At 37.4% G+C, this 18,037-nt stretch overlaps 1 protein-coding gene across 1 annotated transcript in view; it reads right to left on the reverse strand.

The window, feature by feature from the left end:
• LOC149248820 (protein RRP6-like 3) overlaps nt 1-18,037 on the reverse strand; it is a 301,074-nt gene that overhangs the window by 96,888 nt on the left and 186,149 nt on the right. Inside the window, exons 8-9 of the mRNA XM_089458557.1 lie at nt 6,116-6,651; nt 5,496-5,994 (exon numbers count right to left, since the gene is read on the reverse strand). Of these exons, the coding sequence (XP_089314683.1) occupies nt 5,496-5,994; nt 6,116-6,651 (1,035 nt within the window). The remainder of the gene's footprint in view (nt 1-5,495; nt 5,995-6,115; nt 6,652-18,037) is intronic.

Raw genomic sequence — 18,037 nt, forward strand, 5'->3', positions numbered from 1 at the left:
CCCCCGACACCGGGAGCGAACCGGGCGAAAAAAAAGCCGCGAACACGAATTTTTTTTCCAAAAAAAAAAAATTGTTTTAAAAGCCCAATGGGGCAAACAAAGATTTCATTATCACTTGTATGAGAGCCAGAGCAAGGAGAGCAAGAGCAAAGGAGTGAGGAGAAGCGAGGAGCAAGTGCTGAGGAGCGAGGAGCAAGCCTGCAGAGAGGTAAGTAACTTAGTAATTTAGTTAGTTTAGTTAGTTTAATTTAGTTAGGTAGTAATTTAGGTAGTTTAATTTAGTTTATTAACTATATTTAGTAAAAAAATTATGAATCTAAATTAAATTAATAGATTAAAATTATTAAATTAATTAATCTAAATAAATTAAATTAATTTGCAGATTCAAAACCCTACAAATATCAAACATCATGGACCTGGCTATATTTCTTGGGATTTTCCTCTTCTTGGTCCCTTTTATGGTTATTATGGTGCTGGAGAGTAGGAAACGAAGGGGCCAAAATGAAGAGGGGGATGAATAAGCTGGAGAAAGTGGATTTGATGAAAACCCCGGTGAGGAGGAGCTGGAGGAGGGTGAACATGACTCTCATAAAACTAAACAAGACCAAACCCCATTGTGGAAATATGTTAACAGGTCTGAAGCAGGGAAAGGGCGTGGAACCACTAAATTTCATTGCCCCCATTGCAACAATGATTACACAGGTTCATACACACGTGCCAGAAAACACCTCTGCGAGAAAAGGCCATGGGATGGAGACAAACAAATAGGAATCAAAACTTGTCCAGCGGTGTCAGCGGCGGATAGAGCCAAATATATAAGGGAAGAGGAGGAAGCCCAATACAAACCAAAAAAATCAAGGGGTTTCTTTGAACCAACCTCACAATCACAAGCACAAAGAACTCCTTCAGCATCCTCCCAAGGCAGTGGATATGGAGGCACAGGGTCATCAGGTTTAAGGCGTAGAACCATATCAGATTTCCTTGATGAGGGGTGTAGAAATGATGTGGATTCTAAGGTTTACAGGTTTCTCTATGCATGTGGGATACCATTCAATGTTCTTCGCTCACCTTATTGGCACGAAATGGTTTCTGCCATAAATGATGCCCCTAAAGGATACAAGAGCCCTGGGTATGACAAGGCAAGAACCGTTGGACTTGATCATGAAAAAGCAAAAATATCACATTCTTTGAATAGAATGACAAGTTCTTGGACTGACCATGGGGTGTCCATTGTATCTGATGGATGGACAAATGTAAAAGGCAAGCCATTGATAAGTGTTCTTGTTGTGTCTGTTAGTGGTGCCATCTTTCTAATTGCACATGATTACTCAGACAAGTTCAGGACCGGCATCAACATTGCAGAAGCATTACTTGAAACAATTGACCGTATTGGGCCATACAATGTCATCCAAGTCATCACTGATAATGCTCCTAATTGTAAGGCAGCGGGAGCAATTATTGAGGATAAATACCCCAACATATTTTGGTCTGGATGTTTGGTTCACACATTGAACCTTCTGATGCATGATGTTGTCAAGAACAAAAATGCACAATACCAATGGATTGGTGATTTGTACAAGAAAGGCAAACAAATGATAAAATTTATTACAAATCATAGCAATACACATGGCCTTTTTCGCAGTCACTTGAGATTGGAGTTGTTGAAGATTGGAGAGACCAGATTTGGTAGCTATTACCTCACCTTCAGGCGCCTTTTGAAGGTAAGAGAGTCATTGGCTAGCATGGTATCAAGTCCACATTGGCAGGTATTAAAGGAAAGGGCTATGAATGCAGCTGACAGGGAAGGTTTTGAACTGGTGGAGGAGGCCGCTCTTGATGGTCAGTTTTGGACAAGTGTAAAGCAAGTGTTGGATTTCACCAAGCCCATTTATCACATGATTCGGTTTGCAGATACAGACAAACCAATGATTGGCGAGGTGTATGAGCAAATGGATACCATGTTGGGGCAAATAAAAGATATTGTTCATAACAGAGATCCCGACTTGTACAAAATGATTCACGATTTTGTGTGTGTACGGTGGAATAAACTTAATCTTCCACTACATTGCTTGGCGTATATCCTTATGCCAAAATACTACTCTACATCTTGGTTGGGCCAACTTGCACCAGGGGGTGGGATTAGGACCAAACTCCATTTAGATGCAGAGGTAACTAGTGGATATTTGCAAGCATTGGAAAAGTTGATACCTGACAGGGAGGAATGTGCAGTTGTGTGCTTTGAAATAGGCAGATACTTCAGTGGCACTGGTTTGTTTGGTACCTTCCATGCAATGGAAGACAGAGTCAGATTTGATGCTCTCACATGGTGGGAAACATATGGCGGCCATGGACTTTTGCCAAAATTGGCCAAAAAGGTTCTATCACAGGTTGTGAATACTTCTTCTGAGAGAGGTGTTGGAGCACATACAGCTTCATACACAATGTGAAAAGAAACAGACTCAATGAAAACCAAGCAGAAAGCTTGTTTTATGTGCACTACAACTTGAGGTTGTTGAGTCATTACTGTGATCGGGCTTATGAGGATCCCACATACAGAATTTGGGACAATCACCCAGAGGATGACAATTTGGAGGATAGTATAGTGCATCTTGAAGAGCTGGAAGAGGAACTTATAAGGGATGAAGATGAAGCAGTTGCAGCTGCTGCAGCAGCCATGCCACCTCCACCTCCACCATCCAGTAGCAGTGCTCGAGCTCCAAGTCTTGTTCCTTTGCTGTCGCCACCTCCATCTACACCCTCACGTGGAGGTTCTAGTTCTGGTCGTCGGTCTGTGCGGGAGACTCCTAGAAGACCACCACGATCTGCTTCTACTACTGGAGATTCTCGTGGCAAGGGCCACATGTAGATTTACAGTTTACTTGTCTTTTCTATTTTCTATTAGACTTTAGTTTTCATAACTGTTGAGTTTTGAGTCCTTGACTCTTGACTCTTCACTCTTTCATATCATAATGATATTTTTTGTAAACAATATATGACTGTGACAATGAAAATTTGAAGTTTGAAGTTGGCAATTATAACTCATTGGTAATGATTGTGAATTATGAATATGATGCTTCGTGAAAGACTAAAGTTGTTTCATTTCATTTCATTATTCATGTTTCATTTTATAACATTTCATTTCATGTTAACAGTTAGAAGTTAGGACTTAGAAATATCTAAGATATTACTTCTTGTAATGGTTAACCGTTAAACTTAGCTTACAAGTACAACTTTGGTGATCAATGATGATAAATGTTATATATTGAATTTTCAATTTTGAAAGCTTGAAGTTGAAACTTTAAGATTAAATTTGATGAATCATGATTCACGAGACTCATTATGTTGCAATTGTAATATGTATTTTACTAACTTGTGGACATGGTTGATGAAAATTATAATTTCTAGAATCTAGATGATTGATGTGATATGGTTCAATGATCAATCTATGTTTTTTTATGTTTTTTATATCTAATTCATCATTCTACATGTTTTTGTTGACATATATGTATCAAAAATTAAAAAATATAAAAAAATATATATTTTTAAAAAATCTCTCCCGGATTCGCTCCCAAACTGGGAGCTTCTGAAAATGGTCGCTCCCGCTCCCGTTTTCACTCCCGCTCCCGCTCCCAAGTAACACTGGTCAAATGAAAGAAAAAGGAATTTTATTATTAAAGAAGTTGACTTATTAAAGCATGGGTTTCATGCTTGGGTCAATGCTTTATAGGTCAAAGCCTTCATTATAGGCTTCTAGGATTTATGTCAAGTGTCCTTGTCCATGTCATAACGTAATAGACCCTTCTTGGGCATTATCAATCAAGAAACAAATTTATTTTAATGTAAAATAGGTCAATTAGGCCTCCTCCACCAAGTCGGCCTCAAACTGGACAAGTCGGCGTAATTGAGGGGCAAAATCTCCTACATAAACGAAGCAACTCAACCTCATATGGAGCATTCACACATCAAGTTCGAACTGCAATTTCTGGGACAAGAAAAAGTTGTGAAATTCAAAGGAAAAAGAGGAAAGGACTAGCGAAGGAGAACAAGGTCTCTATCAAGCACAAGAACTCAAAATTCTCTCTCTCTCTCTCTCTCTCTCTCTCCCCCCCCCACATGTGAAGCTGTTGAGCTACTGGCAGGGCCGAAACTGTAGTTCTGAAGCTGGGCCAAAATTCTAGAGTTGTTACTGGGTTGTAGCTGCTAGACAAGAAGAGACTATTGAAGGTTGTTGAATCTTATTGGAAGGCTGACTTGGTGGAGGAGGAAGGTTTTTTGGTCTAGGGTCTTGGTCTATCTCAACTTCAATTTGCTAGTGGAAGAGTTTGACTGGTTTTTCCCTAGAGAGGGGTTTTAGCCCTGGCTGAGTGCCTACATCTGGTGTCTTTGATCTTCTTCTTCTTCTTCTTCTTCTTCTCTTTTTTTTTCTTTTTCTTTTTTCTTTTTCTCTTCTTTTTTTTTTTTTTAATTATTGCTTGATGAAACAAAAATAAAAGAAGAACATAAGAAAGTTAATAAGAACACAAAGATATCACAAGTAATTATCAACATAAGAAAATCTTTTCGCCTTTCCGACTTTCTAACAGGCCTTGCCCAAGGAAGTATAATTTTATCTTTTCCAGGTGACCCTACAAACTATCATTCCAAACCATATCACAATAGAACAAAACACAGATGATCAAAATGTCCTAGCCTCAAGGAGGGCATGCTGTGTACATGAGATTTAGAAGCACACTAAAATTTGCAAACAAAAGATTTCATGAACATAATATATATGTGGCAATTACTAAGATCCATACCAACATCCAAGAACGTGAACAATTGTGGAAAAGTTTTGTAGACATGGCACACCGTATGTGGACACACTACAGAAGCACAAAACTCAGGCAGACAAAAGAACACAACAAGTTCAGACTTCTATCTTTATGCACAAGGGGAAAATATAAATATTGGGCAAGGAAGAGATAACATTTAAAAGAAAAAAAAAAATTAAAAAAATTAAAAAAAAAATCAAGCACATGCTGTTAACATGCTACAACTTCTAAGGAATTTAAATAGGTCAATACCAATACTAATTTGGGAAAACATAATAGCCTTCCCACTTTTTTCATCTTTTCTGGTTAGGATAAGGAAAAAGTAATATGACATCATATCCATGAATATAAAACGACCTGTTGACTCAAATAATAATGAACATATAAAAAATACCTAGAAGAGATGAGATAACTAATTTATAATGACCCGAGTACCTTGTATTTGATAATCCCAGATACCATAAGAAGAACAAATAAGACATTCAAATAGAGTCAATGTTACATTGCTCTTAAAGAAATAAACAGAGTTATAAAATAAGGTTCAAGGGGGCTTGAGAGCAACCAAGGCTCTCAGTGCTCTAGCATGAGGAGATTAAGAAGAAGCACTAGTGGCCACCTGATCAGTACAGCTGGAAAGAAATTAGATCATAATGCAAGAGAGAAGAATTTGGGTATGGTACTTACCAATTCAAGCTCTTCACGTCGTTCCTTTGGCATTGTTGATCCATGCCGCAAGAGTGCCATTGCAGCAATTCTCAATTGCAAAGGAGAAACACCTCTTTCACCACCATCTGCAACAAATTCAGCTCCATTGACTCCTCCCTGACTATTCCTAGAATCTACTACCTTTCTTGCAAACAAAGGAATTCCAAACTTAGTAGCAACTTGTCTCTTATACTTCTCAGCGGCAGAATGTGCAATTTCATGACAGTCAACACAAAGCAAAACAATATCATGTGACCGGTGGCTCTTTAAATGTTCTGGAAAATGCATCCTATAGCAAGACGGAATGATCCTGTACCGTAAATAATGATTGCTCTCTCCGCAACCAACACACATGTTCTTTTTGCTTTGAATGTAGAATTCATTGTTTTCATCTTCAGGGCGACCTTTGGGCTCAAAAAGAAGTTTTACAGCTGGAGGGTCATCCTCTATAAGTTCTGCCAAATCCCGACGAATATACCTTGAAGAAGAAAAGGTACAAATTTACTAGAACAGTTAACCATTGTGTGTGGTTCACTATCTTAAACAAATCAAAAATCCAAATCAGTAAATAAACAGATTTAAAAGAATCGAAGTCCAACCAATCAAGCTTTCTCTGATCGCAATAACAAAGTAGGCGACCATCACTGGCATAGATTCTACAATTGTGATAAACAGGTGACTTGCACGAAAATTTCCGCACAAACTGTGCACGTGAAGCTTCCTTACTGCCTCGTTTTGACACTCTGCCTCGGTTTGCCTCAGAGAACATTAACCTCTTTGAATTGAACCTAGAAGATTTTCCTGCTGTATGCCCCTCCCAGTTGTCAACTTGCATGTTTCCACAATAATTACCCTGTTTAACTCCCACACATGCAATATCTTTTTGCAAATTACCGTTCTTGCTGACAACATCCTCTTTAAGGAGGTTGCATAAATCTTTTATGTGCATATAGACCACAGGAGATGGTGAAGGAACTGGTGTCATGAAAGAAGACTCGGTGACAGACTGCACAATAGAATCAGCTGCAGAAATTGTACTATAAATCTTTTTTGGACTAGTAGGTGTTGCCTTTGCCAGAAAAATTATTGCTTGATCAGAGAGTATAAAACGTAAACTCTCATCTTCTGCCCGGGCCTGCCAGAAGCAACAAGGTTTGTTAAAATATAACTAAGACCAATCTTGCAGCATACAACCTCTTTGGCACAAATTATATTCAAAGGAAATAGGTAAGCTCAACAATATATCAGTCCACTACCATTGAATAACATAATTTAAGAAAATTTGATACTCTATCAGGTCTATGATTTTGTTGTAATTCAATTTCTACATGTCCACAAGTAAAAAATTGCTTTAGATGAAGAATTTCACAATGAAACCAAATCCCATAAAAGTTTTAGATTGTACCATGTTAACTTTTATTAAAAATATTTTTTTTTTAAATCCCAAAACAGTAAAATACATAGGCTAAATAGCCAGAATGTTGAAAATGTTAGCATTGATGTCAAATGATCATGTTAAGGATACTTGATGTCATTAATCTGATTGTTGTTGATTGTGTTAAGGCTGATTTATGTTGATTGCTAGACTGCCATTGTTGCAAGATTGCTTGAAGTGCAAATGCTGATAAGTGATGTGAAGTGCAAAGGTTGATTGTTGTTTAAGGCTAATCATTGTTAACTATGCTTATCATTGATGAAGGCTGATCATTATGCTGTTGGTTAACTTGATGTATGGCCTACAATTAAAATGAAAAACAGCACATGAGATCTTGAGACATAAGCTGAAAAATGGATGTTTTTATTAAAAAGAATCACTTTTACAGCAGTATAGTATATTACAGGTCATGAAACTCATGAATCTTCATGTCGTCGATGCTAAAGACATTACAGAAGAATCCTCAAAGGCACTAACAGGTCGCTGGTACAAATCTGAAATAAAACTAAAATGTAGCTAATACAAATCTGAAAAGCTTTCAAGAATTGTCTTTTGCAATCATTGCTATTAGCTTATATTATTTCAGTTCCATTTTATATTACAGAATTCTGAATTTCAGAATTGAAATGAAGAGGCAGATTGTGAACAGCCTTAGAAGACCAAGAGACAACTCCTCATTTTCTATTCCTGCATAGAATACAAACAGTTAATAAACTATGCTTATAAAATATGCATTGTTGAATGAGAATAAGGAATTTTGGTGTTAAGAAGCCTAAAAGAGAAAAGTAGCAGAAGAGGAACAGAATTAAAGAAGAGAAGCAGAGAAGATGAGTAGCAAACTTGTGGGCAAAAATTAATATTAGGTAACCAGCAAACTTGATTTTGTATTGTGATTAGGAGATTGCAGTCTCCTTTTAAGTTGTAGCTCAATAAAGAACAGGTTGTATCCTTTGTAGAATTGAGGCTTCTGTGATCCATCATAGTTCTAAGAAGAATTTCGGCGTAAATCACATATACAAAGACCTTTGTCGACGCATTTCGAACCAACTAGTGTGGTTCATCGTCAGGACAAGTTGAAGAAACAGATCCAGTCTAGCATGTTAAATAGTCTAAGCAGAGACTCCAATGGCTACACAAGATCAACGGCTAATTTTTGACTCTAGGACCCAGGTCAAATTTTCATTTATTAATTTAATATTATTATTATTATTTATATTTTATTTATGGAACCAAGTTAAATTAGGTAAAAATAAATAAAATAAATTAATGGTTAGCTTTTTTAAAAAATTCATTTATTTCCTTAAATTATTACTTATATATATATATATATATTATCCTATTGAGGTAGGAGTCTCATGTGGGTTGTAGCCTGCAGAAAATTTTGTGGGAGTTGGAGCTTCCTCGAGGTAGCAGCCTCCTGTAAGTTGGAGCCTACAAAAAATTTGATGTAATAGGGGAATGGGAGCTTTCCTTCACATCACTTTCAACCAAAATTCGTAATTTTCTCCCTTTATTAGTTTCCACTTATATCTGGTGTCTTCATGTATTGCTTGTTGAATGTCCCACTTGTCTGAATGCTCTTGAATTCTAAATATATGCAGAAGTCTCTCTCTGGTAACAGCAAAAGAAACAACTAATCACTGGACATATACATAAGCCATTAGCTGCATAAGAAGATATTTGAAAAAATAATTAAGTTGAGCTAAATAATTGGATAGATACAATCATTGATTCACTCCCTGCCACCCCCCCTCCCCGCCACCCCCCTTCAGTGATTGCCAAGCATTTATCAATTGGTATCAGAGCAGGTTCTTTCAGCATCAATCTAACAAATGGAAGGAGGTCCTAAATCATTAGAATGGCTAGTCAGGAATGATTCTCAACAAATAAAGCCCCTTTGTTCACTGGCACAAATTATGCATTCTAGAAAGTGAGAATGAAGACATATTTAATGTCTCTTGGAGTAGAAGTTTGGGTTGTTGTGTTGGTGGGATATGAAGAACCAAAGACAATGAGTAGTGACAAAGATGACAAACTCAAATTCACAGTCAATGCAAAAGCTATCAATGCACTCAGTGTTACTTGGGAGCGGGAGCGAAAACGGGAGCGGGAGCGACCATTTTCAGAAGCTCCCAGTTTGGGAGCGAATCCAGGAGCGATGTTTTAAAAATATATATATTTTTTATATTTTTTAATTTTTGATACATATATGTCAACAAAAACATGTAGAATGATGAATTAAATATAAAAAACATAAAAAAACATAGATTGATCATTGAACCATATCACATCAATCATCTAGATTCTAGAAATTATAATCTTCATCAACCATGTCCACAAATTAGTAAAATACATATTACAACTGCAACATAATGAGTCTCGTGAATCATGATTCATCAAATTCAATCTTAAAGTTTCAACTTCAAGCTTTCAAAATTGAAAATTCAATATATAACATTTATCATCATTGATCACCAAAGTTGTACTTGTAGGCTAAGTTTAACGGTTAACCATTACAAGAAGTAATATCTTAGATATTTCTAAGTCCTAACTTCTAACTGTTAACATGAAATGAAATGTTATAAAATGAAACATGAATAATGAAATGAAATGAAACAACTTTAGTCTTTCACAAAGCATCATATTCATAATTCACAATCATTACCAATGAGTTATAATTGCCAACTTCAAACTTCAAATTTTCATTGTCACAGTCATGTATTGTTTACAAAAAATATCATTATGATATGAAAGAGTCAAGAGTCAAGAGTCAAGGACTCAAAACTCAACAGTTATGAAAACTAAAGTCTAATAGAAACTAGAAAAGACAAGTAAACTGTAAATCTACACGTGGCCCTTGCCACGAGAGTCTCCAGGAGTATAAGCAGGTCGTGGTGGTCTTCTAGGAGTCTCCCGCACAGACCGACGACCAGAACTAGAACCTCCACGTGAGGGTGTAGATGGAGGTGGCGACAGCAAAGGAACAAGACTCGGACCTCGAGCACTGCTACTGGATGGTGGAGGTGGAGGTGGCATGGCTGCTTCAGCTGCAGCTGCTTCATCTTCATCCCTTATAAGTTCCTCTTCTAGTTCTTCAAGATGCACTATACCATCCTCCAAATTGTCATCCTCTGGGTGATTGTCCCAAATTCTATATGTGGGATCCTCATAAGCCCGATCACAGTAATGACTCAACAACCTCAAGTTGTAGTGCACATAAACCAAGCTTTCTGCTCGGTTTTCATTGAGTTTGTTTCTTTTCACATTTTGTATGAAGCTGTAGGTGCTCCAACACCTCTCTGCAGAAGAAGTATTCACAACCTGTGATAGAACTTTTTTTGCCAATTTTGGCAAAAGTCCATGGCCGCCATATGTTTCCCACCATGTGAGAGCATCAAATCTGTCTCTGTCTTCCATTGCATGGAAGGTACCAAACAAACCAGTGCCACTGAAGTATCTGCCTATTTCAAGGCACACAGCTGCACATTCCTCCCTGTCAGGTATCAACTTTTCCAATGCTTGCAAATATCCACTAGTTACCTCTGCATCTAAATGGGGTTTGGTCCTAATCCCACCCCCTGGTGCAGGTTGGCCCAACCAAGATGTAGAGTAGTATTTTGGCGTAAGGATATACGCCAAGCAATGTAGTGGAAGATTAAGTTTATTCCACCGTACACACACAAAATCATGAATCATTTTGTACAAGTCGAGATCTCTGTTATGAACAATATCTTTTATTTGCCCCAACATGGTATCCATCTGCTCATACACCTCGCCAATCACTGGTTTTTCTGTATCTCCACACCGAATCATGTGATAAATGGGCTTGGTGAAATCCAACACTTGCCTCACACTTGTCCAAAACTGACCATCAAGAGCGCCTCCTCCACCAGTTCAAAACCTTGCATGCCAGCTGCATTTGTAGCCCTTTCCTTTAATACCTGCCAATGTGGACTTGATACCATGCTAGCCAATGACTCTCTTACCTTCAAAAGGCGCCTGAAGGTGAGGTAATAGCTACCAAATCTGGTCTTCGCAATCTTCAACAACTCCAATCTCGAAGTGACTGCGGAAAAGGCCATGTGTATTGCTATGATTTGTAATAAATTTTATCATTTGTTTGCCTTTCTTGTACAAATCACCAATCCATTGGTATTGTGCATTTTTGTTCTTGACAACATCATGCATCAGAAGGTTCAATGTGTGAACCAAACATCCAAACCAAAATATGTTGGGGTATTTATCCTCAATAATTGCTCCTGCTGCCTTACAATTAGGAGCATTATCAGTGATGACTTGGATGACATTGTATGGCCCAATACGGTCAATTGTTTCAAGTAATGCTTCTGCAATGTTGATGCCGGTCCTGAACTTGTCTGAGTAATCATGTGCAGTTAGAAAGACGGCACCACTAACAGACACAGCAAGAACACTTATCAATGGCTTGCCTTTTACATTTGTCCATCCATCAAATACAATGGACACCCCATGGTCAATCCAAGAACTTGTCATTCTATTCAAAGAATGTGATATTTTTGCTTTTTCATGATCAAGTCCAACGGTTCTTGCCTTGTCATACCCAAGGCTCTTGTATCCTTTAGGGGCATCATTTATGGCAAAAACCATTTCGTGCCAATAAGGTGAGCGAAGAACATTGAATGGTATCCCACATGCATAGAGAAACTTGTAAACCTTAGAATCCACATCATTCCTACACCCCTCATCAAGGAAACCTGATATGGTTCTACGCCTTAAACCTGATGACCCTGTGCCTCCATATCCACTGCCTTGGGAGGATGCTGAAGGAGTTCTTTGTGCTTGTGATTGTGAGCTTGGTTCAAAGAAACCCCTTGATTTTTTTGATTTGTATTGGGCTTCCTCCTCTTCCCTTATGTATTTGGCTTTATCCGCTGCTGACACCGCTGGACAAGTTTTGATTCCTATTTGTTTGTCTCCATCCCATGGCCTTTTCCCGCAGAGGTGTTTTCTGGCACGGGTGTATGAACCTGTGTAAGCATTGTTGCAATGGGGGCAATGAAATTTAGTGCTTCCACCCCCTTTCCCTGCTTCAGGCCTGTTAACATATTTCCACAATGGGGTTTGGTCTTGTTTAGTTTTTTGAGAGTCATGTTCACCCTCCTCCAGCTCTTCCTCACTGGGGTTTTCATCAAACCCACTTTCTCCAGCTTCTTCATCCTCCTCTTCATTTTGGCCCCTCCGTTTCCTACTCTCCAGCACCATAATAACCATAAAAGGGACCAAGAAGAGGAAAATCCCAAGAAATATAGCCAGGTCCATGATGTTTGATATTTGTAGGGTTTTGAATCTGCAAATTAATTTAATTTATTTAGATTAATTAATTTAATAATTTTAATCTATTAAATTAATTTAGATTCATAATTTTTTTACTAAATATAGTTAATAAACTAAATTAAACTACCTAAATTACTACCTAACTAAATTAAACTAACTAAATTACTAAGTTACTTACCTCTCTGCAGGCTTGCTCCTCGCTCCTCGGCACTTGCTCCTCGCTTCTCCTCGCTCCTTTGCTCTTGCTCTCCTTGCTCTGGCTCTCATTCAAGTGATAATGAAATGTTTGTTTGCCCCATTGGGCTTTTAAAACAATTTTTCTTTTTAAAATTGGAAAAAGATTTCGCGTCCGCGACTTTTTTTCTGCCCAGATCGCTCCCAGCGCTCGATGATTCGCTCCCAGAGAGAATTTTTAACGCTCGGGAGCGATTGGGAGCGTTCGCTCCCAAGCATTAAAAATTCACTCCGAGATCCACGGGAGCGACGCTCCCGATGTCGCTCCCTAAATTGGCAGGGAACGGAAATTTTTTATCGGGAGCGCGCTCTCGAGCCGCTCCCGCCCGAAGCGCGGATTGGGAGAGGGAGCGGGGGGGGGAGCACTCCCCTGCAACACTGAATGCACTTCTTAGTGGATTAAGTGAATCAGAATTTATTAATGTAATACATTGCAAAACAACTAAAGCAATCTGGGATAAACAAGAAAATATTCATGAAGGAGATACCAAAGTTAAAATGGCCAAATTAAAAATGAATGAAGATGAAGATATTGCTAAGTTTTTTCTAACAATAGAAGAAGTCGTCAATGTCATAATGGGTATAGGAGAAACAATAAAAGAGTGTAATAGTTCAAAAAATATTGAGGTCATTACCTTCAAAGTTTCACCCTAAGGTTTCAGCTATCGAAGAGACAGCCAACTTTGAGACTTTGAACAGGGATCAACTACTTGGTTCTTTGAATGCTTACGAGATGGGAATTTCAAAAGGAAAGTCAGTTACTAGAGATGCAGCTTTCAAATCAAACAAGCCTATAGAAGAGAAGGAACGTTCATGCTTAGATTCTGATGAAGAAGAGGCAAAATTTGTCAAAAGATTTAAGAAAGGTTCAAGTAAATACAAAGGCGAACTCCCATTCAAATGTTTTAATTGTGGAAGAGTGGCGCATTATGCCTCAAAATGCCCAAATAAGAAAGAAGAAACTCATTTTAAGGGAAAAGAAAAGAACAAGTCTAATAAAATGTAGAAAGAGAAAAAGCTTAAAAAGAAAAGCTTCTATGCTCAAGAAGATAGCAATGTATCTACAAGCTCTAATGAATCCTCTGGCGAAGATGGAACTAATGAATTCATGTTCATGGCCTTACAATATCTAGAAGAAGTACTAAATGAATATGAAGAAAAAGAAGGTGAGGTAGACCTTGAAGTGGAGTTGAATAGTGCTCAGGAGGAAATAGATAGACTTAAACAGAAGAATAAGAAGCAGAAAGGTATTTTGTTAAAATATGTAAAAGAAGAATAAAATTTAGAAGAAATTATCAAGTTGAAGGTTGAAGTTCAAGAAGCAAACGAGGTGGAAGATATTTTGTTGTAGTAAATAAAATAGAAAAGTCAAGATTGTGAAAGATTGGAAGAAGTGGTCGTAATCCTGAAAAAAAAAAGCTAGAGAAGGCACAAACTGATTTGAACATGAATATTCAACACATAAAAGGATCCGAAAAACTGGATGTGACATTAAATGCTCGGAGGTCTCCTTTTATAAAAGTTGGGTTAGGCCATGAAGGAGAATCTAGTGAAAGTAAGATAGATGACAAAAAGATAATTACATTTGTAAAATATGTCAATGGAGACAATGACAATCCACATCAATCTTAGAACAAGAAGTTGAGTAGTAGATCCGCACCTAAGGAGCAGCAGCAAAGAAGCACTTCTAGCAAATTGTGATAGACAAAAGGAGTGGAAATGTTGACCACTGGAGTGGCACCTGAAGATTTTTTAAAGACTCCATGCCCAAGGATGTACCAAAGATTACTTGCACCATCAGAGATCATTATATCACTAGATCTTTTCAATTCTACTTCTTCTCATCTTCTTCTATTGTACCAAGATTCCACAAGCCCTACGTGGATGATGTAAAGTGATGCTAGTATGATCAGTTTGAGTCATGTAACAGGCTTGGGTAGCCTAGGACTTTGTCATCAAATGAGTATTACTCTATGAGGTTTTTTTTGTTGAAAAGTGTAACTAGGTTCAGTCTCATTATTCATAATGACATGTGTAATTGTGATTTTATGTAATTGATGTAAAGAAGAAAATAAAATTATTTTTGTAATACTTGAATCATGGGTTTCATGATCAAGGAATTTTATTTTAGTTAAGATACCTAATGCACTCAAATTGTCAAAGATCCAGGGAAGCTGAAGTACCAATTTTTTCAGCAAAGATCGGATCACTTATAAGTGGTTCGTGTGTCATAGTCATCCCATTCTGCAAGTTATCTATTGTAAATGATCTTAGTAAAACCATGCGTCTATGTAACAACCTAGGTAAGCCTATAATTTGATGACAAATCCCATCCTAGGAAGTTTTTTAACCTCACTGATTACCTGTGTTTTTCGACACAGCTAATCAGAAGAGTTTTTTCCCTTCAGCTTAAACCCCCAAAGTTAGGGTGAAATTTATTGTCGAATTATTAGGTGAGTCCTAGTGTTTTAGTCGAGTCTGATGTAAAGGTGGTTTGAGAATAATTTAAGCTAATTGGCTAAAAAATTTTATTACAAATCACTTGGTTTACTAGATCATATTGAGTCGTAGATGGGTTATGTGTCTTGAGGGTCTAAGACGAATGTGTATTCCCTCTTTGAGTTTTGTAAAAGAAAAATCATATGTATTAGAGGGTTGAAAAAAATAATTAATCCCCTCATGTGTAAATTAATTAATTTTTCTGACAAAATAAAATTAAAATCCTAAGCCGGAAAATTAATTAATTAGAATCAAAATTAAATTGTCTAGGAAAATAAATCCTCCAATGGAAAAATTCGTGGGTCTTGAAGGAATCAATTTTTAAAGGTCCTCCACCAAGGGAATATTGTCTTTTTCAAGAAAATTTGGACCCTTTGACCTTGGTGGTTAAGTCGAAGTCAAATTTTTTAGGAAACTAGATCTAAATAATTAATTTTAAGCTAATTAAAATGGAATCAAATGATAAATTCAAAAATTCCTTAAAAATAAAAATAAAAAAAAATCAAGGGCCAAGATTATTTTGACAAAAGATCAAATAAACAAGAGGTTATTTTTCCATTTGGAGGATTTATCTATAAATTAGAGAGTCATTTGAATCTCTAGTCGTCTTGATCTCTACCTAGAATTGTTGTTGAAGCATTGTGTAAGCTATTGTCCCACTGGGAACCATTTTTCTCTCATAATAAAATACTTTGGGGTGTAATTCAAGGTGTTTTTTCCCATTGATTTGTGGTATGTGCTGACTACAGGCATCTCTATACTCTGTTGAATATTGGTAAGATCTATTTTTTCATTAGATGGAAATAAAATCATGTTATTCATAGTTTTGGGCTAGTCTTAGGTGGTTTGATTCCCCATGTGATCTAACATATTATTTTTTGAGATAAATACATAGTGTTTGCAAGTACTTCAGTCCTTGGCCTCCAAGTTCACAAACTTGGGCAAGAACCATTGTTGCTTGGATCTCTAGTTTTTATATGGTGGATTTAATCTTCGCTTGGGCTATAGTGAATCATTAATTTTTCTGAAGCATTTTAGTCATTCTTTCAAGTAAAAAATATTAAAAAAATAATTTTCTCAAAATCCATTTCAAAACCCATGTATAATTTTTAAATAAATTTGTAAATTATTTTACTAACTTCGGTTGGGGTTTTAGATCTATTTTGTATATATTTGGGGTTTGGGTTTTCCTATTTTCATTTTTGCAGGTTAGATCAAGGAGTTAAGTGGAAGAAGAACTAGATCTAGGTGCTTGAGGGTCAGATCTAGTCTCTTGGAACTTTTTGCAGGCTTCCCAAGGCAGAATTTTCAGAAAATCAAAGAGCTGAAGCATAAAAAAAAACTCAGAGCAAGGGTTTTCAGCGTTTGGCCTTCCCAGGACTTCATCTGGCCCCTCAGCCTCTACGTCATACCTTCCTCCTCTTGTGTCACCTGTTTTGGCCTCTCTAAGGCGGGCCTTGAAACCTAGAGGCCTCGACCTCCTCTCCAGCCCCTAGCGCAGAAGGTTTTGGGTATTCTAGGGCCTAGTTGGGGCCTCCTTTGGCCTCGACCTCCCTCTGAAGGGCTAGAAGGTTGCCCTTTGAGGGTTTGCCTGCCCTTTTCAGCGTTTAAAACCCTCCAGCGTCCTCCTCTTGGAGCTCTTTTTGCCCAGCGTCAAGACTTAGAGGCTTCTCCTCCCACAGCGTTGACTCTCTGTGGCCTTTTTCTAGTTTTTGTCCCTTGGGAAGAGGAACAAAATCCCATGTATCATTTGCCAATAATGAACAATATTCTTCATTCTTGGCTGCGTCCCAATCTGGATGGCCTATAGCTTGTGCTATGATGTCAGGATCACAATTCGCTAAAACTTGAGCCAATAAAGAAGAGGCTCTATCAAACTGAGAACGTGTACGACGTTGATCTGTAGGATCACCTGCAAGAGCACCTACTGCATCCTGAGTAGCGCAGACCCATTTTGGAAGCTAAGGAGCTGAAGGAAGATCCCGAGAAGGTGGGGAGAGGATTGTCATCCTCGTTGTCATCATCTGAAGAAGGGATATTTTCAGAAGTAGAAGAGATAGAGAGAGGTGGCACATCCATTGAACTAGGCTCGTAGGCCAATATATTTTCATCAAACTTTACATCTCTTCTAATGATAATATTTTTGGAGTTAGGTTGAAGAAGTTTATATCCTTTGACATCTTCAGAATATCCAACAAAAATACATTTTCCACTCTTAGGTTCTAAGGCTCTATGTTTCTCATTTGGAATATGGGCTTGTTGACCACTACGTGTCAACGATCCATAGTAGTACACCCCCTTTTTTCGCAAAATGGATAGCCCCTGATCAATGTGTCCGTGTCGTTCAGCTATCATCATCAGCTTAATTATCATGTTATAATGTAAACCCATTTTGCATGTGTTTAATGTAAATAATCTCAGCAGATTTGTGTCGTGTATGTAATTGCTTAGGTAAGCCTACTTTTCTGGTGATGATCTACATTCCGGGAGATTTTTTGTCTCACCGATCCATTCTCGAATGGTCGATAGAGTTTTCCTTCAACCTTACCCCAAAGCCGGAATGGATTTTGTCATTGGGATCTTAAGCGAGTCCTAGTGTTGTAGATTGAATCTATGTAAAAGTGATTTGAGAATAATCCTGACTATTTAGTTAGGTTATTTTATTACGAATTAATTGTCTATTGGATTATATTTGTGTCGTAGAAATGGGTAGTCTATGAGGGTATTTTACAAATGGGATTTCCCCCTTGAGACGTAAAAAATATGAAAATCATGATGTAAAGTGTCTTGAGAGTTAGAAAAATAATTTATCCCCTCATTGGTTAATTAATTAAATTTTCTGGCCAAAATTTAATTAAAATCCTAAGCCAGAAATTTAATTATTTCTGGGTCCTAGATAAATTTAGTTTCTCCAAAGGCAAAATTCGTCGATCCTTAAAAAATCAAATTTTTGAAAGTCCCAGGACTAGGGTAAATTAATTATTTTGCTAAATTTTAAGCCTTTAGTCCTTGGGGTTAAGTGAAAATCAAAATTTTGAGG

The sequence above is a fragment of the Pinus tabuliformis genome, chromosome 7 (assembly GCF_031772625.1).
Source record: "Pinus tabuliformis cultivar Carrire ecotype Pingquan chromosome 7, CPIR1, whole genome shotgun sequence".
In the NCBI taxonomy this organism is placed as follows: Eukaryota; Viridiplantae; Streptophyta; class Pinopsida; order Pinales; family Pinaceae; genus Pinus; species Pinus tabuliformis.